This window comes from Rattus rattus, chromosome 18 (genome assembly GCF_011064425.1).
Source record: "Rattus rattus isolate New Zealand chromosome 18, Rrattus_CSIRO_v1, whole genome shotgun sequence".
Taxonomy (NCBI): domain Eukaryota; kingdom Metazoa; phylum Chordata; class Mammalia; order Rodentia; family Muridae; genus Rattus; species Rattus rattus.
The window spans coordinates 7028198-7052240 of NC_046171.1; the positions used below are offsets into that span (position 1 = coordinate 7028198).

The 24043-nt window shown below is 46.5% G+C and overlaps 2 protein-coding genes across 2 annotated transcripts; one reads left to right on the plus strand and one right to left on the minus strand.

Moving 5' to 3' along the window:
• Nucleotides 1-6566: 6566 nt before the first annotated feature.
• Nucleotides 6567-13155, plus strand: LOC116887588 (H-2 class II histocompatibility antigen, E-S beta chain-like). Its single transcript, XM_032889211.1, has 5 exons — nt 6567-6575; nt 6645-6945; nt 7933-8214; nt 9726-9836; nt 13052-13155. Exons 1-5 carry the CDS (start codon nt 6567-6569, stop codon nt 13153-13155), a joined length of 807 nt encoding a protein of 268 aa, XP_032745102.1.
• A 3781-nt stretch (nt 13156-16936) lies between these two features.
• LOC116887285 (H-2 class II histocompatibility antigen, E-U alpha chain) lies at nt 16937-20985 on the minus strand. The gene is made up of 4 exons (XM_032888865.1): nt 20849-20985; nt 18432-18677; nt 17672-17953; nt 16937-17125 (listed from the first exon to the last, which is right to left on the minus strand). The coding sequence occupies exons 1-4, from the start codon at nt 20928-20930 to the stop codon at nt 16968-16970; spliced, it is 768 nt and encodes a 255-aa protein (XP_032744756.1). The 5' UTR covers nt 20931-20985; the 3' UTR covers nt 16937-16967.
• Nucleotides 20986-24043: the final 3058 nt, after the last annotated feature.

Sequence of the window (24043 nt, forward strand, 5' to 3'; positions counted from 1 at the left end):
AGAAAAAAGGAAGACATTAAAACCAAAATGGTACTGCTTTCAGAAAACAGGACAAAACTGGCCACAGTCATAGAAGCTAGAGTAAGTCAGACCCAGGACCCAGGCAGCTGTGCAGGTGAACAGTCATTCTGGAAAACGGAAAGTACCAGGAAGAGGCAGGAGAGAAAAGTGGGGCGTGAACACGGCCAAGGTACATGCTTCACTTGATTGAAGGTGTCTGTGTCAAACCCCTCACCTCATACAACAAACATTCTCTGAGGCACAACTCTGAAGAAACAGCAAAAAACTCCCCAAACTTCCTTGTCCTTTCAGCTTTTGCTGACACCAACACATGCTTGTTTCTGGAAAGTTCTTTATTTCCCTTCTTAGCTTCTTCAATTATACGGCTGCCACTTGGGGGTAGGTCCTATCATTCGCCCCAGCTCTCCTTTGTAATTCAGTCTTACTTCATTTTGGTCTGAGATGGTGCATGAGCTGAATCTAATGCAAGATTTGTGGCTCCACGGGTGCTGTGTCCTGGGGAATGTCCACATCCTGCTAGGACAGCTGTGTGCTCTGCTAGAGTTGGATGGGATATTCTCTGACTAGGCGTGGTTCTTCTGGCTGTGCCCTGAGATGATTATCTCTCTTTGATGATTCTTTCTCTGAACATCCATTCATTGAGGAGAATGGGATGGGTGCCCATTTATTACTGTATTGCAGTCTCTCTCTTTAGGGTAACCTGGACCACATGAGACTATCTTCTCTGTCTCTCTGTCTCTTTGTCTCTGTCTCTCTGTTTGTCTCTGTGTCTCTGCCTCTGTGTCTCTGTCTCTCTGTCTCTCTCTTGATATATTAATATTTGACTTATATAATGTGTTTCCCAAGTCAGGTGCATATATGTATGTCTATTTAAAGCCATTACATAATTTTGTTAAATTTATCATTGTATTCATATTCACTAACCTTACTTGTTTCTTTGACTTGTTAAAATACAAGGTCTGTTTTACTTGGTATGAGTATTGTTACTTTGCTTCCGTTTTTGTTTCCATTTGTGTGATGTATCTTTCCTCAGCCTTCATTCCTACCCTCTTTGTAGGTTCAGGAAGGTGATGAGTTTCTTGTAACCAGTATATAGTTGAGTCTTATTTTTATCCTTTCAGCCAGTTTATATCAGTTGATTGCTGACCTTAATTCATTTGTATTCAAGGTTATTTTTTATTATGTTTTCCTTCCTGCCTGCCCGCCTACATGCCTGACTGACTGTCTGCCATTCTCCCCACCCCTTTCCTTCTTTGCATACATTCCTGAGGTGCACAATAACTCTGCTGTTGTGGTGGGTTGACTGTCAGTCAGCCACTGAAGAAAATGTCCCCTAGCAGTAACTGGGCACCAGCAGGTGTTCTGGATAATGTGTGAAACTGAGCCATCCCTACTAGGCCACCAAGCTCCCCAAACTGTCATATGTGAAAGGGCCTTCACTCTCCTGCTGTGAAGGCTGCTGTTTGCCTGTGACAGGGTGTGGTGTGCCTTTCCTGCTGACCTTACAGTGACCCCCACAGTGGGTTTCCCCTGCTGCGGTTTGAGGAAGCAATGTCCCCCATAGCACCTGTGCTCACTCAGTCCCTGCAGTCACGCTGTTTTTGAAGGCTGTGGAACCTCTAGGAAGTGGAGCATTGCTGCTCCTTTAGGAGCTATGTTGCTGGGAGTGGGCCTTGCAGCTTTAGAGCTGGACCACTTCCTGTTACCTCTCTGCTTCCTGACTGCACAGGCAATGTGAAGAGCCGCCTTGCGCTCCTCCCCCTGAGGCTTCCCCACTAGACAGACTGTATCCTTTATCCTGTCAAGTCAGAAGTCAAAATATCATAAAAACAGATCAACTAAAGGACTCCATTAAGTTGTTTCTTATGAGATAGTTAGTTACAGTAGTGAGAAACAGCTGATGCTACCTCCAAACTGGGACCTGAGGTTCAAGTTGTCTCTTTTTCTCTAATATGAGAGATTGAACTCATGGCCTCGATTATGCCTGATAAATTCTCTGCTACTGGGCTACTCCATCCCCTAAGTTTCATTTTGTTTTTTTTTTTTTCCCTTCCTTCCCTTCCTCTTCCCTTCCCTTCCCTTCCCCTTCTCTTCTTTTCCCTTTTATATTTTTTCTTTCTCTTTATAAATAGTGTGCTGCAAAGTTGTTCCAGTTGACACCTGTCTTAGTTAGGGTTTTACTGCTGTGAACAGTCACCATGACCAAAGTAAGTTTTATAAAGGACAACATTTAATTGGGGCTGGCCTACAGGTGCAAAGGTTCAGTTCATTATCATTAAGGTGGGAGCATGGCAGCATCCAGGCAGGCATGGTGCAGGAGGAGCTGAGTTCTACATCTTCATCTGAAGGAAGCCAGGAATAGACTGAGCATCACCAAGCAGCAAGAAGGAGGGTCCCCAAGCCCATCTCCACAGTGACACACTTCCTCCAGCAAGGCCACACCTTATAATAGTGCCAGTTCCTGGGCCAAGCATATGCAAACCATCACATTCCACTCCCTGGCCTCCATAGGCTTGTTCAAACACATGAGTCTGTGGAGGCCATACCTAAACATAGCATAATAAAAAAGTACATTTAGTTCAACTTCCAAAGTCCGCATAGTCTATAGCAGTATCAACAATGTTAAAAGTCTTAAGTTCAAAGTCTCTTCCAAGATCCATCTAATCACTTAACTGTAATTAAGACAGGTAACCAGCTGTGCAAACTTCAAACCCTGCCATCTCCATGTCTGATGTCAAAGCGGTCCTCAGATTTTCAACTCCGTTTTCATCTTTGTTGACTGCAACAAACTTCTCCTGAGCTGGTTCCACTCCTGTTAGCAGCTTTCCTCAGCAGACAGCCCTCAGCTCTGGCATCTTTAACATCTTTCGGTCTCCAAGGCAGCTTCAGTGTTACAGCTTGTTTCAATGTCTGGGATCCACACATGATCCTCCACAGGGCTGGCTTCACTTCTCCAGCTCAGCAGTTTAACTTCAGGTTGATCCACTCCACTGTTGCTGCTGTTCTTGGTGATCATCCCATGGTACTGGCGTCTCCAGTGCACTGGGGTCTTCCCCTGCTACTAGGCTTCACCAGCTCCTTTGCCTGACCCCTTCAGTCCTGGGCCATCAATTGCAACTGAGGCTTCATGCCTTAAAACCAGTACCACCTGGCCTCTCCTTTTTTTTTTTTTTTTTTTGAGTGGGGATAGAACCTCAGCTGCTCTCCATGACCCCTTCCATGCCTTCAAAACCAACCCCCACCTGGGTGACTCTTACACACTACCAAGTACAGCTCCAGCATGAGGTATAACCTTGGCATCTCTGGAACACCGCTCTCAAAAAACCCATCCCAGAAGATTTCACCTCAGTGATGCTGGTCTCTTTCTTAGCTCCAGCTAACCAGCATCAACTGCCCCAGTAGTCTCCTTCTCCTCTTGAATATAAAGCCAGAGACACATGGCTGAAGCTGCCAAGTTCTGCTGCTTGCAGGAGCTGGAACATGGCCCCCTTGTTCTACTACATTATCACCAGTTTCCTCTTTTCTAACTCCTTCACTGCCTAAGCTTGGCTGTCCTGGATCTTGCTCTGTAGATTGACCTTAAATTTAGAGATCTGTATGCCTGTCTCCTGGGATTAAAGGTTTGTACTAAGTTTCATGGAGCTAACTTAGCTGGGTGGGATCTTGCCCTGAGGCCACTACTCCCCTAATTCAATTTAATATCCTTGATTCAGCTCCATATCATTTCTGGGTGTTTCTTTAATACTCAAACCATATATTTTGTATTTTCCCTTTATTAACTTCCCCTTTTTCATTAAAATGCTCTTAAGACTTAAGCAGAGAACAAAATCTATGTTGGGTGTTTCTGAGACTTCCTTTGTTAATTTAATTAACTGAGTCTTTTCACTTTAGCCTCAGGCTGTCTCTGCAGACAAGGGCAAAAAAACAGCCACATTCTTCATCAAAATACCACAAAAGCAGTCTTTAGAGCACATATAATTGGGCAAGGCCTGCACAACTCAAATCACTCTCAGTAACAAAGACTTCCGCATTCCTACTAAGATAGCCCATTAAGCCCCATTTAAAGCATTCCACTGCTTTCCAAATCCAACGTCCCAAAATCCACATTCTTCCAAACAAAAGCATGGTCAGGCCTAACATAGTAATATCCCACTCCTGGTACCAACTTCTGTCCTAGCTCTGAGGGTCTTATTGCTGCACGGTCAGACCTAACATAGTAATACCCCACTCCTGGTACCAATTTCTGTCCTAGCTCTGAGGGTCTTATTGCTGTGAACAGACACCATGACCAATGTAAGTTTTATAAGGACAACATTTATTTGGGGCTGGCTTACAGGTGCAGAGGTTCAGAGGTTCAGTCCATTATCATCAAGGTGGGAACATGGCAGCATCCAGGCAGACATGGTACAGGAGGAGCTGAGTTCTACATCTTCACCCGAAAGAAGCCAGGAACAGTCTGAACAACCCCAGGCAGCTAGCAGGAGGGTCTCCAAGCCCACCCCCACAGTGACACATTTCCTCCAGCAAGACCACACCTTCTAATAGTGCCACTTCCTGGGCCAAGCATTTGCAAACCATCACAACACCAAACTCACGTCATAGACTGGGTAAACCTTGAATTGCCATCTTCCTATCTTGGTATGCCAAGCAGCTGAGACTAAAGAGACACTCCACCACCCTTGTCATAATTTACTTTGTCCCCCTCCCCATTCCCCAGAATTACCATGGCAACTCTTTGTTTTGTCTGGAATACCCATCACTGTTTGGCTGATGTTCAGAGTTCTCCTTCAGACGTTGTCCTTTAAACAGTTTCCCCTTTGTCCTCCCAGCTCTTCTCTGAATTAGAATCATGCCTGGTGGTTTGCTGTCTTGGATGGTTGCTAGTCAGGAGATTTTGCATGAGGGGTAAGGGATTGTTACACACCAGAATATCACTGCCACATTTCCCCATGCTGCCTAACTATTTCTTGACCTTCCATGATGTACAATGTGGGGAAGTCATTTGACTCCACTGTGCATTTGCTACAAGTGAGAAGATGTTCTCTGCTGCAGAGCAGTCTTTGAGAATGAGAAGCAACAACACGGGTAGGGGTGTGGGAACCCTGCCTGTCACATGGTGCATTTACCGATGTGCTAGGTGTTATCCCACCATTTCATTGGTCCCATAGACGCTGCTTCCACAATAGCGAGGGGAATTCCACTGTCTATAGTTTGCTTCTGCTTTGGAAATCAAGTCTTTGAAGAGGCTGGGATTCCTATGACACCTATGAGGTAATTTCTCCCTCATACTCTCTCTTTCTCAGCCCCACTGTCCTCTGTATTCTTGAAATTCATCAAGTCTTCAAGCTTTTCACAAATGGTATTATTGCTTCTCTTACTCTTAACCAACCTCTTTCTCCCCGCTGATATCAACTTACACATCTGAAGAGCCATTCCTTGGCAGTTGTCTTAGGTACTGCTGTGACGAGACACCATGACCATGGCAACTTTATAAAAGACATCATTTAATTGGAGCTGGCTTATAGGTTCAGAGGTTTGGTCCGTTATCATTATGGCAGGGATTATGGCAGTGTCTAAGCAGGCATGGTGCAGGAGATAAGAGATCTACCCTTCATTCCAAAGTCAGCTAGAAGAAGACTGGCTTCCAGGCAGACAGGGCAAGGTTCTTAAAGGCCATGCCCACAGTGACACACTTCCTCTAAGGCCACGCCCACTCCAACAAGGCCACTCCTACTTCAAGAAGACCACACCTCCAATAATGCCATTCCCTGGGCCAAGCATATTCACACCAACACAGCAGTCCTTCTATGTTGTAGCACTAAGGTCTGCCTTGTTATTCTCTGTTAATAGGATCACATCTGCTTGAACTTTTTCAATCCTGGATAATTTCATCCCTCACTACCACTAATTTTAAGATTCAAGAGTGGAGAGATTGAATTTTTTTCCCTTAGGGTTCTCAGGGGCAACAAGGCCAGTTCTTAGGTGTGATTTATAGAATAATATTCTACATGGGTGCTGTTTAAGGTGAGGGAGAAGACCTGTGGCCATGAGATAAGGCAGAATGTGGTTGATGGAGCAGGATCAGAAGGGAGTTCCTATTTTGCATGTTATTTTGTGCTTTTGTGTTTTTCTGTTTTAACTGTCAACTTGACATGACTCCAATTAAATCATGTGGGAAGAGATCCTTAAGCAGGAATTATCTGTCAGGCTGGCCTGTGGGCATGTTTATTTGGAACTGTCTTGATTCCAGTTGATGTAGGAAGACTCAGCCCACTGTGAGCGACACCATTCCTTAGGCAGAGGTCCATGAAAAGCATGAGAGGAAGAAGCTAGATGAGAGATACGAGGATCTATGTGTTTAATCTCAGTTCTCTTGACTGTGGACATAATGCTTCAAGTTCTTGCCTCACCTTGCTGGCAATAGTAGATACTCTCAGATTATGATCTAAATAATCCATTTCTTCCATAAATTTTTTTGGCAGGATTTTTTTTTTTAAATCACAGCAACAGTCACGAAACTTAAGAGTATCCCTGGGGATTAGAGGATGCAAAAGGTGAGGTCTCTGCAGGTGTCACAGTTCCCTTCACTGACCACCAGTCTGGGGCATTGTCTGTCCTCACAGACAGCTTGTAATAAGAGTGTTCCTGTCCCCACAGCACGTTTTCTGGAGCAGTTGAAGGCTGAGTGTCACTACGTCAAGGGGAGGGAGCATGTGTGGAGCGTGACCAGATTCATCTATAACCAGGAAGAGTTTGCCCGCTTTGACAGTGTCTTTGGGAAGTTCCTGGCAGTGACTGAGCTGGGGCGGCCCATAGCTGAGTACTTGAACACCCAGAAGGACATGCTGGACAATTACCGTGCCTCCGTGGACAGGTGCAGAAATAACTATGACCTGGTTGATATCTTCATGTCAAACTTAAAAGGTAAGCATTAGATGGGAAGTAGATGAGTTAAGGTGTGTGTGTGTGTGTGTGTGTGTGTGTGTGTGTGTGTGTGTGTGTGTGTGTGTGTGTGCATTTGTGTGTGTGTCTCTGTGTGTGTGTGTGCATTTGTGTGTATATGTTGTGCATTTGTGTGTGTGTGTGTGTGTATGCATCTGTCTGTGTGTGCATCTCTGTGTGTGTATGTGTGTGTATGCATCCGTGTGTGTGTGTGTGTGTGTGCATCCATGTGTGTGTGCATCTGTGTGTGTGTCTGTGTGTGTGTGCATCTGTGTGTGTGTGCATTTGTGTATGTGAGCATTTGTGTGTGTGTGTGTGTGTGTGTTTGTGTGTGTGTGTGTGTGTGTGTGTGTGTACGCACATCTATGTATGTATCTAGGGGGTGGGGGGAGGAGAACGCTGTGTCAATGTATGTATCTGGGGCTGGGGGAAGCACTGTGTCACGTGTGTAGAAATCAGAGGACAGCTTACCAGAGTCATTCTCTCTATCCATCATGTGCTCCCGAGAACTGAATTCAGATCATCGGTCTTGGAAGCAAGCACTTTTATCTGCTGAGCCATCTCCCTAGCCCTTACTGTAATGACTTTTTAACTTTTGCTGGCCTTGGGACCCCTGAGAATCACTGCTCTCTGCTCCTGCTTCCTAGGGTAGAGCCATTCCTGAGCTGTTCTGTGGTGTCCGTGCTCTGAAGTTCCGTATTCCCAATCTAGTGAACACGCACTGCTTTCAGGCATGTTTTCAAACTGAAAATATTTCAGCTCAATAATGGATTATTAGTATATGCTAAATAAGTAAATCCTTACAGGTTTTTTTTTAAGATCCATTGAGCCCTGGTGTCAGGATTAACTTGGGGGACAGGTTTAGAAGCTCTGCAAGATCTTCAGCCTGGGTGGATGGAGGCCGTCAGGTAGGCACAGGAAGGACAGCTCCACCCTCATGATTTCTTCTCACCTCTTTTTCTCCTCTAGCTAAACCCAAGGTGACCGTGTACCCTTCAAAGACGCAGCCCCTGGAACACCACAACCTCCTGGTCTGCTCTGTGAGTGACTTCTACCCTGGCACCATTGAAATCAAATGGTTCCGGAATGGCGAGGAGGAAAAGACTGGAGTCGTGTCCACCGGCCTGATCTCTAATGGAGACTGGACCTACCAGACCCTGGTGATGCTGGAGACGGTTCCTCAGGGTGGAGAGGTTTACACCTGCCAGGTGGAGCATCCCAGCCTGCCCAGCCCTGTCAGAGTGGAGTGGAGTGAGTGGGGAATCCCTTGACCCTGCGAATCCCCTCCCGCCATGTAGTGGACATGACTTTCTCTGGCCTCCCAGCTTTCTCTGACCCTGTAAATCCCCACCCACCAGGGAAGGGCATGAGTTGTTCCACAATGAAAGACGGGTAGAATTTCCGAGTAACTAGCTGTTATTCCTCACCTAGTTCAGCATCTACGCCCAGTATAGCTTCTGATTAAGATGGCGGTCATGTGGAAATGTCCCCAAATAGAAAGTCATTGAAAAAGAAAAGATCTAGATAGATTGGGTGAAGGTTCTGGGTGCCCTCTGCCAGGTTTGTCAATGAAGACAAATGTCCCCGGTACAGTTCATGGGCAGCAGCTATCACGAGCAAAGTGGAGCTGCCATTGAAGTCTTGCTGGCCATCCCTCAAAAGGTCTGTCAATGGTCGGTTTCTTCAATTTCATTTCTTTAGGGTGTAGGGGACTGAAGTAAGATGTAGGTTCCCCACAGCACACTATTGACCACAGAGCCACAGATAATCTTGGACTAAGTTACTTATGAACCCCAGGTAGCTGTCCCAGTTTTTTGTCAGCCCACATGTGCAAGAGAAGGTGATCTCCATCCCCTGAAAATTCTTGACATACACATGAGTCCCGCAGGGGTACCCAAGAGTCATGGTGGCTGCTACTACAGACAATGTGCAGATGACACTGTCTCTCTTGGGACAAGACAGTAGCAGTAACAGAATTAGGACAAAGTGCCACTCTGGGTTTGGGTCAGGATGTTACTTGGTTCTTCTTGGTTTTGTTCCATTCTGGATCTGTGCTGTGGTTGACTCCCTCAGTAGACGATGGCTCAGAAAATGCCTGTGGGCACCACCGTTGGCTTCTTGGTCTGATCTGCTCCTTCACTGTTGGTTGTAGAGATGGGCACAGTTCTCACGCATAGCACATTATCGGGCAACATTGTGGTGTGCAACACTACCCACCCACCAGCTGCAGCTGTTGGGTTAACAGAAATAATCCCATCAGTTTCATTACAAGAGATGGCATAGACGGATAGAGCAACTCTAGATGTTTACATTCTCATCCATGGCTGCAGCCACGGTCTTCCTGACCCAGCCTGCAGGTACACATCAACCTGAAACACAAAAGAGGGATTGGGGATTGAAAAGACCCAGACACAAGGAATGGAGTCAAGCCGGATCCTGGTCAAGACTCAAAGTTTATCTCTGCAGCTCCAGCTTAAAAGCACCTGCAGCAAACGAAGCTCTTCTTGAGAAAGTTCCTCTATGGACTAAACATAGACGAGAGCCCCTCTTGACTGCACACACTGCTCCCTGGCCTTGGCTGCCCGCACTGCTCTCATGGCGGTACTCTGGTCCTCCATATCTTCCACTTCTGCTGTTTTGTGTGACTCTGAAAGATTCTTTCCAGCAGTGGCAAGTTCTAGCTCCCCCAGTGCTCTGATATTGGGGTCGCAATGTGAGCTGTTGAATTTGAGATAGAACCCACACCTGGCTTTGATCCTTAGGGGCTCGATCCACATCTGCACAGAACAAGATGCTGAGCGGAGTCATGGGCATGGCGCTAGGTCTGTTCATCCTCGCGGTGGGGCTGTTCATCTACTTAAGGAATCTGAGAGGTAAGGAGCCTGGGGGCAGCTGAGACTTCATAGCGTTTCAGGTGGGGAGGGTCATTTGTGGTTTAGGTGTGGTTAACAATCAGGGAGTTGGCAGAACCTCTGTGAAGTTGCCCATCCCCCAAATGATCCCAGAGGCTAAGCGACTTCTGACATCAACAGTCTGTGGCTGCCAAAGCGGAACCTGCCGCCATCACTGGCAGTGACTCACAGCGACTTGCAGATGAGAGAAGGATTAACCAGCGTGGCAGAGCGGGTTGAGAAATGCACAGGAAAGAAAGGCACTGTGCACTGCCAGCGTCTGGCTAGGCAGTCAGCACTGAGCCTTGTTCCCTGCACTTACTGAAGGGCTGTGCTCTGAGGCAGCATTGACTTGGGGCATGAGAAGTTCCTCTCTGCTCACTGCCGCACTGTCAGGAGCCAAGGCAAGGAGTTCTCCCCCTGTCTCCATGTCATGGAAAAATGTCCTGCTTGACTTGTGTTCCTCCCTTGACAGTGCTCTCCCAGGGCCTGCTTCCTCCTGACTTTGCGCTCCCTGATGGTTGCTGAACCCCTGCCCGGGTCTGGCAGCCCCTGAACAGAAGCCCCTCCCCTGCCCTAACTTCTCTCCTTGTATTTCGTGTCCTTTGTCTGGTGCATCTGAGCCGATCCTGTGACACAATGCCTTATCACATTTTCCCTCAAATAAGCAGTTTTGAGGACAAGATACAGAAAACAGAAAGGAAAGATTACACCACTGAAACATGGCTTCGCTTTAGTTATAAATATGTGAGGTAATATATACATGGAACCATGAATTCCGTGTGTGTGTGTGTGTGTGTGTGTGTGTGTGTGTGTGTGTGTGTGCATGTATGTGTGTCTCTGTGTCTGTGTGTGTGTTTATGTTCATGTGTGTGCATGTCTGTGTGTGTGTGTACATGTACATGTGTGTCTGTGTGTGTGTATGTATGTATGTGTACGTCTGTGTGTGTGTATGTGTCTCTGTGTCTGTGTGTGTATGTGTCTCTGTGTTTGTGTGTGTGTATGTGTCTCTGTGTCTGTGTGTGTGCATGTGCATGTGTGTGCATGTGTGTGTATGTATGTGTATATGTGTGTGTGTATGTATGTGTGTCTCTGTGTCTGTGTCTGTGTGTAATTCAAACACCATGTTCTATGCCATAAGTATATACAGTGTCCTGCCTGGCCTGTTGACCAGGCTGGCCTCGAACTCACAGAGATCCTCCTGCCTCTGTCTCTTCAGTGCTAGAATCTAAGCATGCTATGTCCTGCTGGCTTAAACTTTCTTTATTAATTAAATTATTTATTTACTTTACATCCTGATTACAGTTTCCTCTCCCTCCTTTCTCCTCAGCCCCTCTCCTCTCCTCTTCCCTCCCCCCATCTACCCCTTCTCCCCTTTTCCTCAAAAGAGTGAAGGCCACCCGTGGATATCAACGAGCCTTGGCATATCAAGTTCTAATAAGAAAAGGCACATCTTCTGTTGAGGCTAGATCAGACAGTCCAGTTGGAGAGAGATCCAAAGTCAGGCGATGTAGTCAGAGATAGCCCCTGCTCACACTTTATGAATCCCACACGGAGATCTCTGGTGGGCAATTCAGCCTCTGTGAGCCCCTATGGGCCCAGGTTAGTTGTTTCTGTAGGTTTTCTTGTGGTGTCCTTGACCCCTCTGAACAAGGGCTCCATTAGTCCTTCCTCCCCTCTTCAATAGGATTCCCAAGCTCCACATCATATTTGGCTGTGGGTCTACATCTGTTTGCATCGGTTGCTGGGTGAAGCTTCTCTGAGGACAGTTATGCTAGGCTCCTGTCTGCAAGCATAGCGAAGGGGTGTCAGGGGTGGGCTCCCTCTCATGATTTGGGTCTCAAGTTGCACCAGTCACTGGTTGGCCTTTTCCTTGATTTCTGCTCCCTCCTTAGGCCTGCACACCTTATACGAGGGACAAATTGTGGAGTTTGTGGCTGGGTTGCTGTCCTAATCCCTTCATTGGAAGTTCTGCCTGGTTACAGGATGTGGCTGGTTCAGGCTTCATATCCCTCATTGCTAGGGTCACCCTCATAGATTCCTGGGAGTTTCTACTGTCCTAGCATTCTAGCTCCTTCCAGAGATGCAACCCCCCATTCTGTTCTCCCCCCCCTCTCTCCCCCTCTCTCCCTCCCTCTCTCCTTCTGTTTTCCCCATGTCATCCCCCCTATTCCCAACCTCACCCCTCCCCCAACCAGTCCCCTCTCTCCATCCACCAGCACTGTCAAATCTATTTTCTCTTCTCTGTGAGATTCACGCACCCCTTTGCCAGATCCCCCCCCCATTACCTTCTCTGGGTCTGTGGTTTGTGTCATGGTTATCCTGTACTTTATGACTAATGTCCACTTACAAGTGTGCACATACTGTTTGTCTTTCTGGGTCTGGGTTACGTCATTCAGGATAATTTTTTCTAGTTCCGTCCATTTGCCTGCAAACTTCATGATATCTTTATTTTTAACAGCTGTATAATAGTCCACAGTGTAAATGCACCACATATTCTGTATCCATTCTTGAGGGATGTCTAGGTTCCATCCAACATTGGGATATTACAAATAAAGCTTCTATGAACATGGTGGAGCAAGTGCTCTCATGGTACGGTGGAGCGTCTTTGAGGTCTATGCCAGGAGTGGTATAGCTGGTTCTTGAGGTAGATCCATTCCCAACTTTATAAGAAACTGCTAAGTTGACTTCCATAGTGGCTGCCTAGGTTTGAACTGTCACCAACAATGGAGGAGTGTTCCGCTTGTTCCACATCCTTGCCAGCATGAGCTGTCACTTGTGTGTTCGATCTTAGCTGTCCTGACAGGCACAGGAATCTCAGAGTCATTTCAACCTGCTTTTCTCTGATGGCTAAGGGTGTGAGCATTTCCTTAAGTGCTTCTGGGGCAGATTAGATGCCTCTGTTGAGAACTCTCTCTGTAGAGCCATACCCCATTTTTATTGTATTGCTTGGTTTGTTGAAGTGTGGCTCCTTGGGTTCTTTATTTTGGAAATCAGCCCTCTGCCAGATTTGGCGGTGGTGAAATCTTTCCCATTCTGTAGGCTGCTGTTTGTCCTTTGCCTTACAGAAGCTTTTCAGTTTCACGAGGTCCCATTTATTAATTGTTGATTTTTAGAGCCTGAGCCATTGGTGTTCTGTTCAGAAAATTGTCTCCTGTACCAATGAGTTCAAGTCGATTCCCCACTTTCCCTTCTAGCAGGATCAGTGTCTCATGGTGCTGGAGAAGGAGCCGAGAGTTCCACATCCAGATTGACGGGCAGCAGGAGGGAATGCCACATCGGGCCTGCATTGAGCATCTGAGACCTGGAAGCCCAGTGACACACTTTCTCCAACAAGACCACACCTGCTCCAGAAAGCCATATTTCCTAATAGTGCCACTCCCTCTGATCCCCTGGGAGCCATTTTCTTTCTAACTACCACACCGACTCTTATCTAAAACCTTGCGTGTGGCTCCTCAGAGCAGCTAAGCACCACAGATCTCATGAAGACAGCTAGAAACTGGATGAGTTTAGGGAGGATTGAGGTTTGGTTCTAATGATGGATGTCCACTCCTCTGTGGACCTGCACAGAGGAGCAGGACCCTGAGAATCCGTCTCCATCATGTGTGAAGAATTAGTTTCAAGTGTAAGAAGCTAGCAGTCAGCCAGAAGCCTCTTTCGGCATAGTGATTGATAGTGCAGGGTGATTCACACACAGTCACACAGGATTCATTTTATGTCAGGGCAAATTCAAGTCTCAGTTATGCATGTGTTAAAGCTCATTATGTATTTACATAAACTAGATTTTTTGATAGGAATTGGATAAGCTTAGAGTGATGTGTTTGACGCCAGATCGGCAGCTTCACCTTCGATCCAATAATTTCCTTATCTAATAAAGCCTCATGTTTACCTGTGGAGTTTAAATACTGCTTAATGATTCCCTGGGTGAGTAATAGAGATAAGGAATGGATACAAACCAACAAGTAAAAATGAATAACTAAAGATGCTCACTAGGGTTTTCCGGGGCATTTTGTATTTACAGAGTGACTTAGAGAGAATGTCGTGAATACGCTCGGTCTTACCATCTTCCAGTCTACTCTTCCATGTGTTTAACTGCATTTATTTTTCCCTATGGTATTTTATAGTTTTTCCAAACAAAAGTCTTCCTAGTGTGTTGGTAGTGCTATCTGTGTATTTGGCATATTTTTAACATATATATGCTATATATGTATATGAGATGCTTGTATATACAGACATGAAATTTTCTTCAGCAGCAGCATGCAGTCAATAGTTGGCATTTTTTGTTATTATTGTTGAAAGGAACATCGTCTTGACTTTGGTTTCATTTGTTTCTGCCAGAATTTTATTTATAATGACTTCGTACCCTACATTATGAAACTTAGTAATTCTATGCATTCATTTGGTTTTTTAATCTGGCTACATCTAGAGGAAACGATGGCAACTTTGTATCCTTTGAGATCCTAATCCCCTTTGTGTATTTATTTGGCCATTTTTCTCATTGCCCATTGTATGATGTTCTAGATACCAAATGGGGCAGCTTTGAATACGCTACCCCATGCCTGATGTGAGAAGCAGGGCAGATGTCTTTTTCCAGATCAAATAAATTGTTTTTTTAAATGCAGATTTCCTGAGAAATAAGTTCTTTCAAAAAAAAAAACAGCAACAACAACAACAACTTTAATTTATGAGTCTGTTTTATATCCATCTCTCGATGAGTGAGAATTGCATTAACTGATTCTCAAAGGTTGGAACACTCTGGCCTTTCTACATACGTCAATAATGTCACTGGATTTAGTCTCTTATATTTTCTCAACATCTCAGCATCCACACAGCAGCATCCATTCTCTCCACTCTTGACTCTGCATGTCTATATTCCAAGCATCCATTCTCTCTGCTCTTGAATATGCATGGAATGCTCTTGTGTTTCTGCCTCAACGTCACTGCAGATGTGGCTGGAATCTAGAATTGTCAACAAACAAACTCCATCTTTCATCAGTTGCTTTTGTCAGAGTGTTTGTCAAAGTAACAGACAGGAAGCTAAATGGACCAGACCAGGAAGCTAAATGGACCAGACCAGACCCTGGGGCTGGAATGAGGGACTGAGGAAAACCTTCACCAGCCTGACTCCACTGACCTACTTCTGAGGCTAAGCTCACCACTTCCCCAAATTTCACGATCAGCCAGTGTAGAGGATCTGAAGCACGAGGCTATGCCATGGAACCCAGGCCTGGCCCTCAATGTCTCCTGGCCATTTCCTAATGCCAAGGATGTTACAGTGGGGTCTCTGGTCAATACCAGCGTCCTGTAACTTGTGGATCTCTCGGTATGCTCCCAGCTGTACCCACAACAGTCTTTACTGTGTCATTCTCACTAGTTATCCATGGCCAGGTCCTAACTTTTGAGATTTACTCTGCTAAGGATATGCATAGAAGCCATCTCAAGAGCCAAGTATTAATTCTCATTCTCTCCTCAAAAAAATTTGTCTGGGGAGTTCATACTTAACTATACTGTATTTGTATAGTTTTTACATCATTTCCATCCTTCCCTCTCCCATCAAGCTTCTCTCCCATGATCCCCCAACCATTTCCTCACAACTTTTAGACTTCATGGCATCTTCATACAGAGAGAGGCGGAAGGAGGAGGGGGAGGAGGAGAAGGAGGGAGAGAGACTGAGTCTAGTTAATGTTGTTCTTCTCTAGAATCTCAGAATTCTTCTCTAGAATTCTCCAGAATCTCATTGACTTTCCTTGATAATTTCACACCGGATGGGGAAAGGGTAGAAGGGGGAAAGGGTCACAGTCACTCTCATATCCCATCTCCAACTCTCCCCCCCCCACAGACCCCCCAATCAATCCAGAGTCTGCTGTACAGCAACTCCAATGCCACTCTGAGGTTTACCAGATGGACATGTTGCCACTCTGAGGTTTAACAGATGGACATGTTGCCACTCTGAGGTTTAACAGATGGATATGTCTTTAAGCACTAATATGTACAGATGCTTAAGACCCTACTGAGTCTGGGTTTCTGATTAATCCCAGACCTTGTAAAAGGTACTTAACATTCAGACATGGGGAAAGCACACATACTCTTCAGGCCCCCTGCTCTCCACCAAGAACTGGCTCAGACACAAAAACCACTTCACGACCCAAGGTGTTTATTATTTATTGAAAAAAAGAAAAAGAAAACACAGTTTGGAGAAATGTCAAGCCATAAGTGAACCGAAGATGCCTCCATTCTTAGAAAGTTCCGCAGCGGAGGAAGAGCTCTGTGATATGTGCCACAGAGGAATTACTATAAATGATGGAAAATAGAATATAGATACAGGAAGCAGACGGAGAACCCCAGCCAGACATTAGACCAGAGAATCTGCCGCGAGGCTTGAGGTTGGAAACTGCAGAAGATGCCGTCTCTGCTGAGGTGAAGAGCTGAGAAAAGGGGTAGCCTCAGATGCTGTCACAGCACATTTCTTCAATGAGCTCTCACGGAATTCATCACCTGTGGTGGGACACACACACACAGAGAATTACCAGGGAGGTCACGATAAGGATTGAGAGCCCCTCAGCTTCCTTCCTGGTCCCTCTCGGTCATGTGGCTCTGGATAAGTCCTTAAATGTTGATCTGAGTTCCCAACATGGACCTCAAACCTTATCAACATGCCTTGCCTCTTCCCAGATCCCTTTAGAAGCATCTTTCAGATTGAAAAATCGATACTAGTCATGGACTCGGGGGATTTCCAGTTCATGCCACAGATCTAAGAGCCTAACTCCAAAGGCTTCAGTCTCTGGAGCTATGGCTGCTGCCTCAAGACACAGAAGTGCTGCATGTCTGAGCCTTGAGACTAACTTCCCTATGCCACAAGAATCCAGTGTTCTGTGGGTCAACAGTCTTGGGAGCTGGCTCATAAGAAGTCCAGGAATACCCAAGGACGAGATCACAAAACCTGAAAGTTTGGGTAACATCTGACACCAAAGCTCAACTCTTCCAACAAAGGGAATTTAGAGACACCACTATGCCTCACACTTTTCTCTTCAAGGCACCACACCCCTGCTTTCCTCTCTCAGACCCCCACACATCTGTCAGACTCTGAGCACATCTGCCGCACCTCCTGGTATCTCACAGGGCTCCTTGGCGCCGTTCCACTGCGTTGCGTTTCCGAAGGCCCTTGATGATGAGCACAATCCCGACGACGATGCCTACCAGACCCACAAACAACCCGAGAACACACAGGACATTCTCTTTAGTTTCTGGGAGGAGGGTTTTCTCTTCAAACTCTGGGGAAAATAAAGCAGAGGAGGGGTCAGTTGCTGTGGTAGGAAATGGCACCAGTGGTCAACGTTAGAAAGAAGAGCGCATGCTGGGGCTGGAGAGTCGACTCATTGGTTAAGAGCACTGGGTGCTCTTGCAGAGAAACTGGGTGTCATTCCCAGCATCCACACAGCAGCTGACAACTGCACGTAGCTCCAGTTGCAGGGGATCTGACACTCTTTTCTGACCTCTGAGGACACTAGGCACTTACATGGTGCACAGACATACACACAGGCAAAGCACCCACATTCATAGTGGGTTTTTTTTTCCCAAAAGTGAACGACTGTGCTTTACGAGAGAACAGAGGTGTGTGTGTGTAAATTGTAGTCAGTGTGATGAAACACTTTGAACTCTTAGTTTGGGATGCTGGTAATTGAACTTGAAGCCGCACACCTACGAGGCCGTTGCTCTAACAGTGAGCTGTGCTCCCATCCCTACACTGTGAATGCTAAGTGTCCAGGACTCAGCACTGAAGCACGATGCCTAGAAGGGAAGTAATGAATGCACCCTACCCCAGTGCTTCCGCAGAGGCTCATCCAAACCCCAGTGATCCACCTCACAGTCATAGTAATCTTCCATGGAGGGCAGGAAGGTCAGATAGTGGAATTTGCGGAAGAGGTGGTCCTCCCTTGGGAGAAACACTGTCTCTGACACGCCTTTGGTGACAGGCTGTCCGTTCCGAAGCCAGGTGACATTGACCGCTGGAGGGGAGAACTTGTCAATGAAACAGATGAGGATGTTGGGCTCTCCCAGGTTCACCGGGCTTTTGGGGAGTACAGTCACCTCTGGAATCACTGTGGGGGAACATGATATAAATTAGCTTTCATTCCTTCAATTTGTTCTGCTCTTCCCATGCTGGCCTGTGGTACGATGCTACCTCATGACTCTAAAGCTGCGCCCTGAGGAGTCAGTCACCTTATCCTATTCCCAGATCTGACATTTTAGAGCCAGTATTGGGGTACAAGGTATTCAACCACCCACCCAGTTCCACCCACACCCCCAGCCTGGTTCCTCACTCCCCATGTGTAGGCTCCAGCAAGTGATTTCATAAATGTTATTGTAACCAAGATACAATAACAGCAAAACAAAGGAACAGACTTCCAAAATCCCTGGGTCTGTGGCCTAAGAATTGGATTTGCTGTGCCGAGCGAACTTAGGTCTCAGAAGGGCAAGGAAGACCCCTTCGCGCCCTTATAAAAATTGCCAAAGGATCTGTTATAAAGCTGAGTTCCCACATCTGGGAGGGGGGGGATGCAGAGGAGAGGCGGGTACCATTGGCATCTGGAGTGTTGTTGGAGCGCTTTATCATGATGTCCAGGTTAGCTTTGTCCACAGCTATATTAGCCAATGCACCCTGAGCCTCAAAGCTGGCAAACTGTGCAAATTCTTCAAGTCTCCAGATGGTCTCTGACTTTTTAATATCTACATGGAAAATCTCGTCGCCGTCAAAGTCAAACATGAACTCTCCATTTTGGTCGGGGGAAAGATAGAACTCCGCCTGGATGATGGTGTGCTCCTCTGGAAGGGAAGGAAAGGGGATTAGGGAGGGGAGAGAGGGAGGGGGAGAACCCATCTGCGTTTGGGTGGGCGTGGATGGACAAGCGGAATGGATGAGCATAGAGTGGGAGTTAGGGAAGAGGCAGGGTCTGGGTGATGGACGTCTGCACTGAGCGGGCAGGTGAGAACGAAAGGAGCTGTGTTAGACGGTGAACGGATGGGGCTGCAAGACATAGCCTTCGACACAGCCTTCTGTGTTAACAGCGAGCCAACTGTTGTCCATACGTGCGTGGGTGTGAGCTCATGCGCCCCAGCATGAGCCACCAACTGGAGGCCACCCCCCCCCCAAACACATACTCTCCATCAACTGTAAAAGGTCTCTCAGGGGCCCCTCCCCTGCCCGTGCTACATTGTTTAACTGGCCTGTGAAGGTCTTATGCATGTAACTGCAAGCCACTGGAAGTTCATTGATGTGTGCAACGGCCATGCCACATGCCACAGTATCTCACAGCCCTCCCCATCCTCTGGCTCTGAGGTTCTTTCTGCCTCCTCTCCTACACTGTCCCTTGGGCCTTGGAGAGGCAGGTTGATTCAGAAAACAGATTTGAGTGGGTATTTAATGGCGTCATGGCTTTAGAAATCCGGCCGCGGCGCATAAGAAAGAAACGTCCCTCAATTTCTGTGCTGCGGGGATTAAATCACTTGGGTCAGCCCACAGGAACTTCTTATCCTGACACTGTACTCCCTGAGTAGAGAAGGATCCGTTGGGAACTCAGGAACCAAGTACAATTGTGACACCTGATCCCTTTGCTTACCCTGGGACCTGAGCCGATCACTGTCTACCTAACACGGGAGTTTCCCGTTGCAGCTCTGCTGAGTCCCATCCTACGAGGATAGGTTTGAAACAGGAACTTTCAGAACCTCACCAGACCTAACAAACTCTGCTGACATTTCGTGCTCAGAAAATCCTTTAACCAGTAACCCTTAGAGACACAAGCGGTGCCTGGGGCACCCAGGAGATTTCACCGAGACCTTGCTATGCTCTGGATCACGTATACACCACCCAAGGGTACCTCGGTGAGAAGGGGCGTAGCCGGTTGACCTGGAAACTGGACCTTTATCTAACCACTTAGACTGGGGCCGCCTTTGTGGGGCGTAGTCTGGTTTGATTGACAGGGAGGATAACCAACAGCGAGGGAGATAAGGAGACGCGGGCTTCTCTGTTATCCTTAAGAATGAGGTGACCGATTTTAATGTTCAGCCAAGAGATTTATCTTATGGTTGTCTTTATGCACAAACGTATATTCTATATTCCTCTTCCCTCCCGCTCCGCTGCACAGGAAGAACATCTGCCTCTCTAAGACCGTCTTGGGCAGGAGGAACCCAGACTTGCTCTTGTGTGGCTGGAGCTGGCTTTCCATCCTTCTCACTTCCTTTCTTCCTTTCTTGTCTACGGGGGTTGCGCACGATGCAGAGCCCTTTCTCACGACAGGTGCTTACAACAGCACAAAATATCTGCTCTGGAGATGATGATAAGGTCCACTTACATCTCTGCCCTCTGGTAACTAGAACTCAGTAGTAGTGACCACAGATCTTGTAGCATCTGCTATGCCCTATGAATGGGGCTGGCACGGCTATCACTGCCCCAAGAGTCAGTCAACGAAATGCACTTCATACCAATGTGCCTGCCCTCCCTCTTGGGTACATGTGCTGTGGGAAGATGACCTTTCTTTCTAGTGACCTTAAATACAGTGTCCGTGGTTGAATACAACAGGACTGATGTGAACAGAATACTCAGACAAGAACAGCATTGAAGGCTTCTCATACATTATCTCACTTGATCTTTGCGTAAGTGTGTGAGGTTTCCAATTATTAATTTTCCCAGTGTTCCAGAAAAAAAATATATAAAACCCAGGTATGCGGCTTGTTGGTGCCTATTGAAAATGACTCTCCCATAGCCCCAAGAGTCTGACCTTTGGAGGGAGAGCAGTCCTCAGCAGTGGATGCCTTGGTTTGTCTCATTCAACTAAATCTGAATCACTCTAACTATAACTGCCTTATAACCTTCAGATTTAGACATATGTGGTGCCTGCCATTCTTATCTCTCAGTTCAAAGACTGTCTATGCCTACGTTCATTTCTCCAAAGCCTCACACAGTCTACTGTCCTGGTTTTGGTTTTCTTAGCACTTACCTCTGATAGCCCACGACTTCTGGGGGCTCATGAGGACAGCCATGAAGAAAAATCTTATCACCAGGACTCCAAGTGTGGCCATTTTCTTCTTGTGTGTTTGGTGGGGTCAGAAGAGATCTCAGACTGAGGCAGAATCAACAAGAACTAAAAGGAATTAAAATCAAAAGCACTTGAGTTCTAGCCAATCAGAAAAATGTTCCAGACCGACACATCTGTTGCTAGGGAAAGGTTTCTTGCAACAAGGACCTATGTGGCCCACTGTTTAGTATCAGAGTTTCTGCTTAACATTTCAAGAAACAACTTTCTTCAAGAAGAAGCTTCTCCACTTATTAAAAAAAAAGTCTTTAGACAAACAGAACACAAATTCAAGAGTTTGGAAATGTTGGTAAAACACACACTCTCCTGTCCCAATCTAAGTCCTACCTGAAACACATTAGTGAGTCTAGAATAAATTAAAAACCGCTAATGTGGAAAATGGCAATTGTACCTCTGAGTGTGACGGCTGGGAAGACTGCTTTCAAGGGACATTGAATTATCCAAAGAGAAACTGAACAGTCAGGCGATGGAAAATGCCTGGATTCTGGTAACAGGATGCCACTTGGGGATCTCCTTTCCCAGTGGGCTGGACCCCAACATGGACAATTCAGCCCAAGATTCCAGGACCACTGGCAACTGCTGTTTTCTGAGGACACTGGAAAATAAACTGAGTCCCAAAGCTCTAAAGACCAGAGAGGGGTGGGAGGCTGCCTCTGGAGATGGGCAGAGATCACTAGAAACCATGGGCTGGAGAGGATCTCCAGTCAGATTGTGACCTGAGGGCGAAGCTGAGCTTGGACGTGGAGGTCACTGCTAAGGAATGGCCTGGGTAAGCCTTATTCCCCTGGGGACAGTAGAGGCCCACAGGAGGCCCTCACTACCCTGTATCCTGAGTCAATAGGCTGTGGAAACTCTCCTCCTGTCTTACATGGATTGAAGTTTTTGTTTTTTTTAAAGATGTATTTATTTATTTATTTATTTATTTATTTATTTATTTACTATAAGTACACTGTAGCTGTCCTCAGATACACTAGAAGAGGGCATCAGATCCCCATTACAGATGGTTGTGAGCCACCATGTGGTTGCTGGGAATTGAACACAGGACCTCTGGAAGAGCAGTCAGTGCTCTTAACCACTGAGCCATCTCTCTAGCCCTGGTTTGAAGTTTTGAACCAAAAGTGTATCTTGAGATTCTACACAGAGGTTCCTGAAGATGAGGAGGTTTTTTACATACTCTCGTTTCTGGAAACACTGCATAATGCACAGAGAAACATTTACTTACAAACAGAGAGGACTAAAAGCGAAAGGGAAGCCACCAAGCAGCAAGGTTACCCATCTGGGGCTGAACTAATGGTTTGCTGAATCCTCCGCATAGTAGTGGTTGTTTTGAGGTCCTATCTAGCCATACAAAGACCCTCACAGACCAGGAGGGCAGCCATCCTCTTGGCTGCTGATGGTCTGACCATGCCAGGGGCTAAGACATCCAACATCAACTCCCAGATCACTAACGGGATCGTCCTGGGGTCAGGAGGTTGATGATACAATTCTATGGTGCAGGCTGGCCTCATTTTCAGAGCCAAATCCAGCTCACACGATTTTTGCATCTATCTTTTGCTAGCTTCTGTAATGTCATACTCTTGGCAAGTGCGTGGTAAGTTTAAAGTCCTTCCAAATACACAGTGCTACTCAGCAACTTATGATGCTGCCCAGTTCCTGTCTGCTGATTGGTTCTGCTCATGAGATTATTAAACTAGATTTCAGAGAATGGCTTTCAGTTCCCCTTTTCTGTAATGGGGGGGAAGTCTCTATGAGGACACCGTTCGTGGTTTCCTATTCTCCCAAAGCCTAACTTCCTGCGTGTCTGAGGGGATTTCTGAAGCCACCTGAAGGCTGTATCCTTGGTGACACTAAACTGGGTGAGCCTTCGTCATGGTTCCTCCAGAAAACAGAATTGAATATGTTACAAAAAAAAAAAAAAAAAAAAAAAAAAAAAGCTTAAGGCTGGCAGAGCACTGGGCAGGGTAGACTTTTAACGTAAAGTGGTCAGGGGCCTCTGGGAAGTCCCAGTGACATCACAGTTCCAGCAGAGCCCACAGGACACGAGGGAACATCACCTGTGGATGATGAGGATGTCACCTGTGCCTGCTGCCCAATGTCCAAGCCTGTGACAGCTCACCACCACATGACACAGGTCCGTTGTGCTCTCTGCCACCCAAACCACAAAGCTGGTGTCCACACTTAGGACTGTGTGTTCGGGAACCACAGGGTGGGAGAACTGGGCCTCAGAGGCACCTGGGGATCATCTAAAGATTACTGAATGTATGTAAATGAGCTGTCTATCTCAGTGCCCTTTGCCTGTCTACTGTCCTCATTCCCCCCACAGTTCCAGGGCCACGAGTGCATCCACAATGGACCCAGATCAATTCTGGGGCTTCAGTGGGTTTTACATTTGTTTGGCCCGAGATCTGCAGTCCCCAGCTTCCATTTTAGCTTCCCTTCCCCCTCTCTCTCTGAACCCCGAGCTGCTGCTCTGTACCATATCCCAATTTGCTCTTTTGCTCTAGATTTCCATAACTATGGGGGTCCTTTTTTTTCCCCCGTGTAAACTTTAGGATTGACTTCTATAGCTCTGTGAAGAGGGCAATTTTGATGGAGAGACACTGAGGCATTAAGCTCCCTATAACAGAGTAACATTTGGCAACATTTGTTCTTCCAAACAATGAATGTGGGAAGTGTGGTTTTTTTCCCCCCTTTCCATCTCTTCTTCAGTTTCTTTTTCTTTCCATTTAACTTATTTATGTGAGTATTAGGGATTAAAGTTAGGGTCTCATCTCACAGCAGGGAAATGCCCCACTATTGAATGAGAAGCCCAGTGTAGTTCTGTAGTATAATCCTGAGGCAGACCCTCATCTAGGCTGGTCTAGGACTTTCTCTGACGCCCTGGTCAACTTTAACTTGTGATTTCCATCAGGCCTAGTGAGGCACAGTTACAGGGCACCAGCAAGCCTGGTTTCTTCTATTTTTTTTTTCAATCAGTGTATGTGTTTTTAAGTTCGCAGAGAATTGTGGCTATTGAGGAGTGAGCTCCTTTCACAATTTCCTCCTGAGGAAGTCTGTTGATGGCGCGTGGGAAAAGCTATTGGTTTCAGCTGTTGGTTG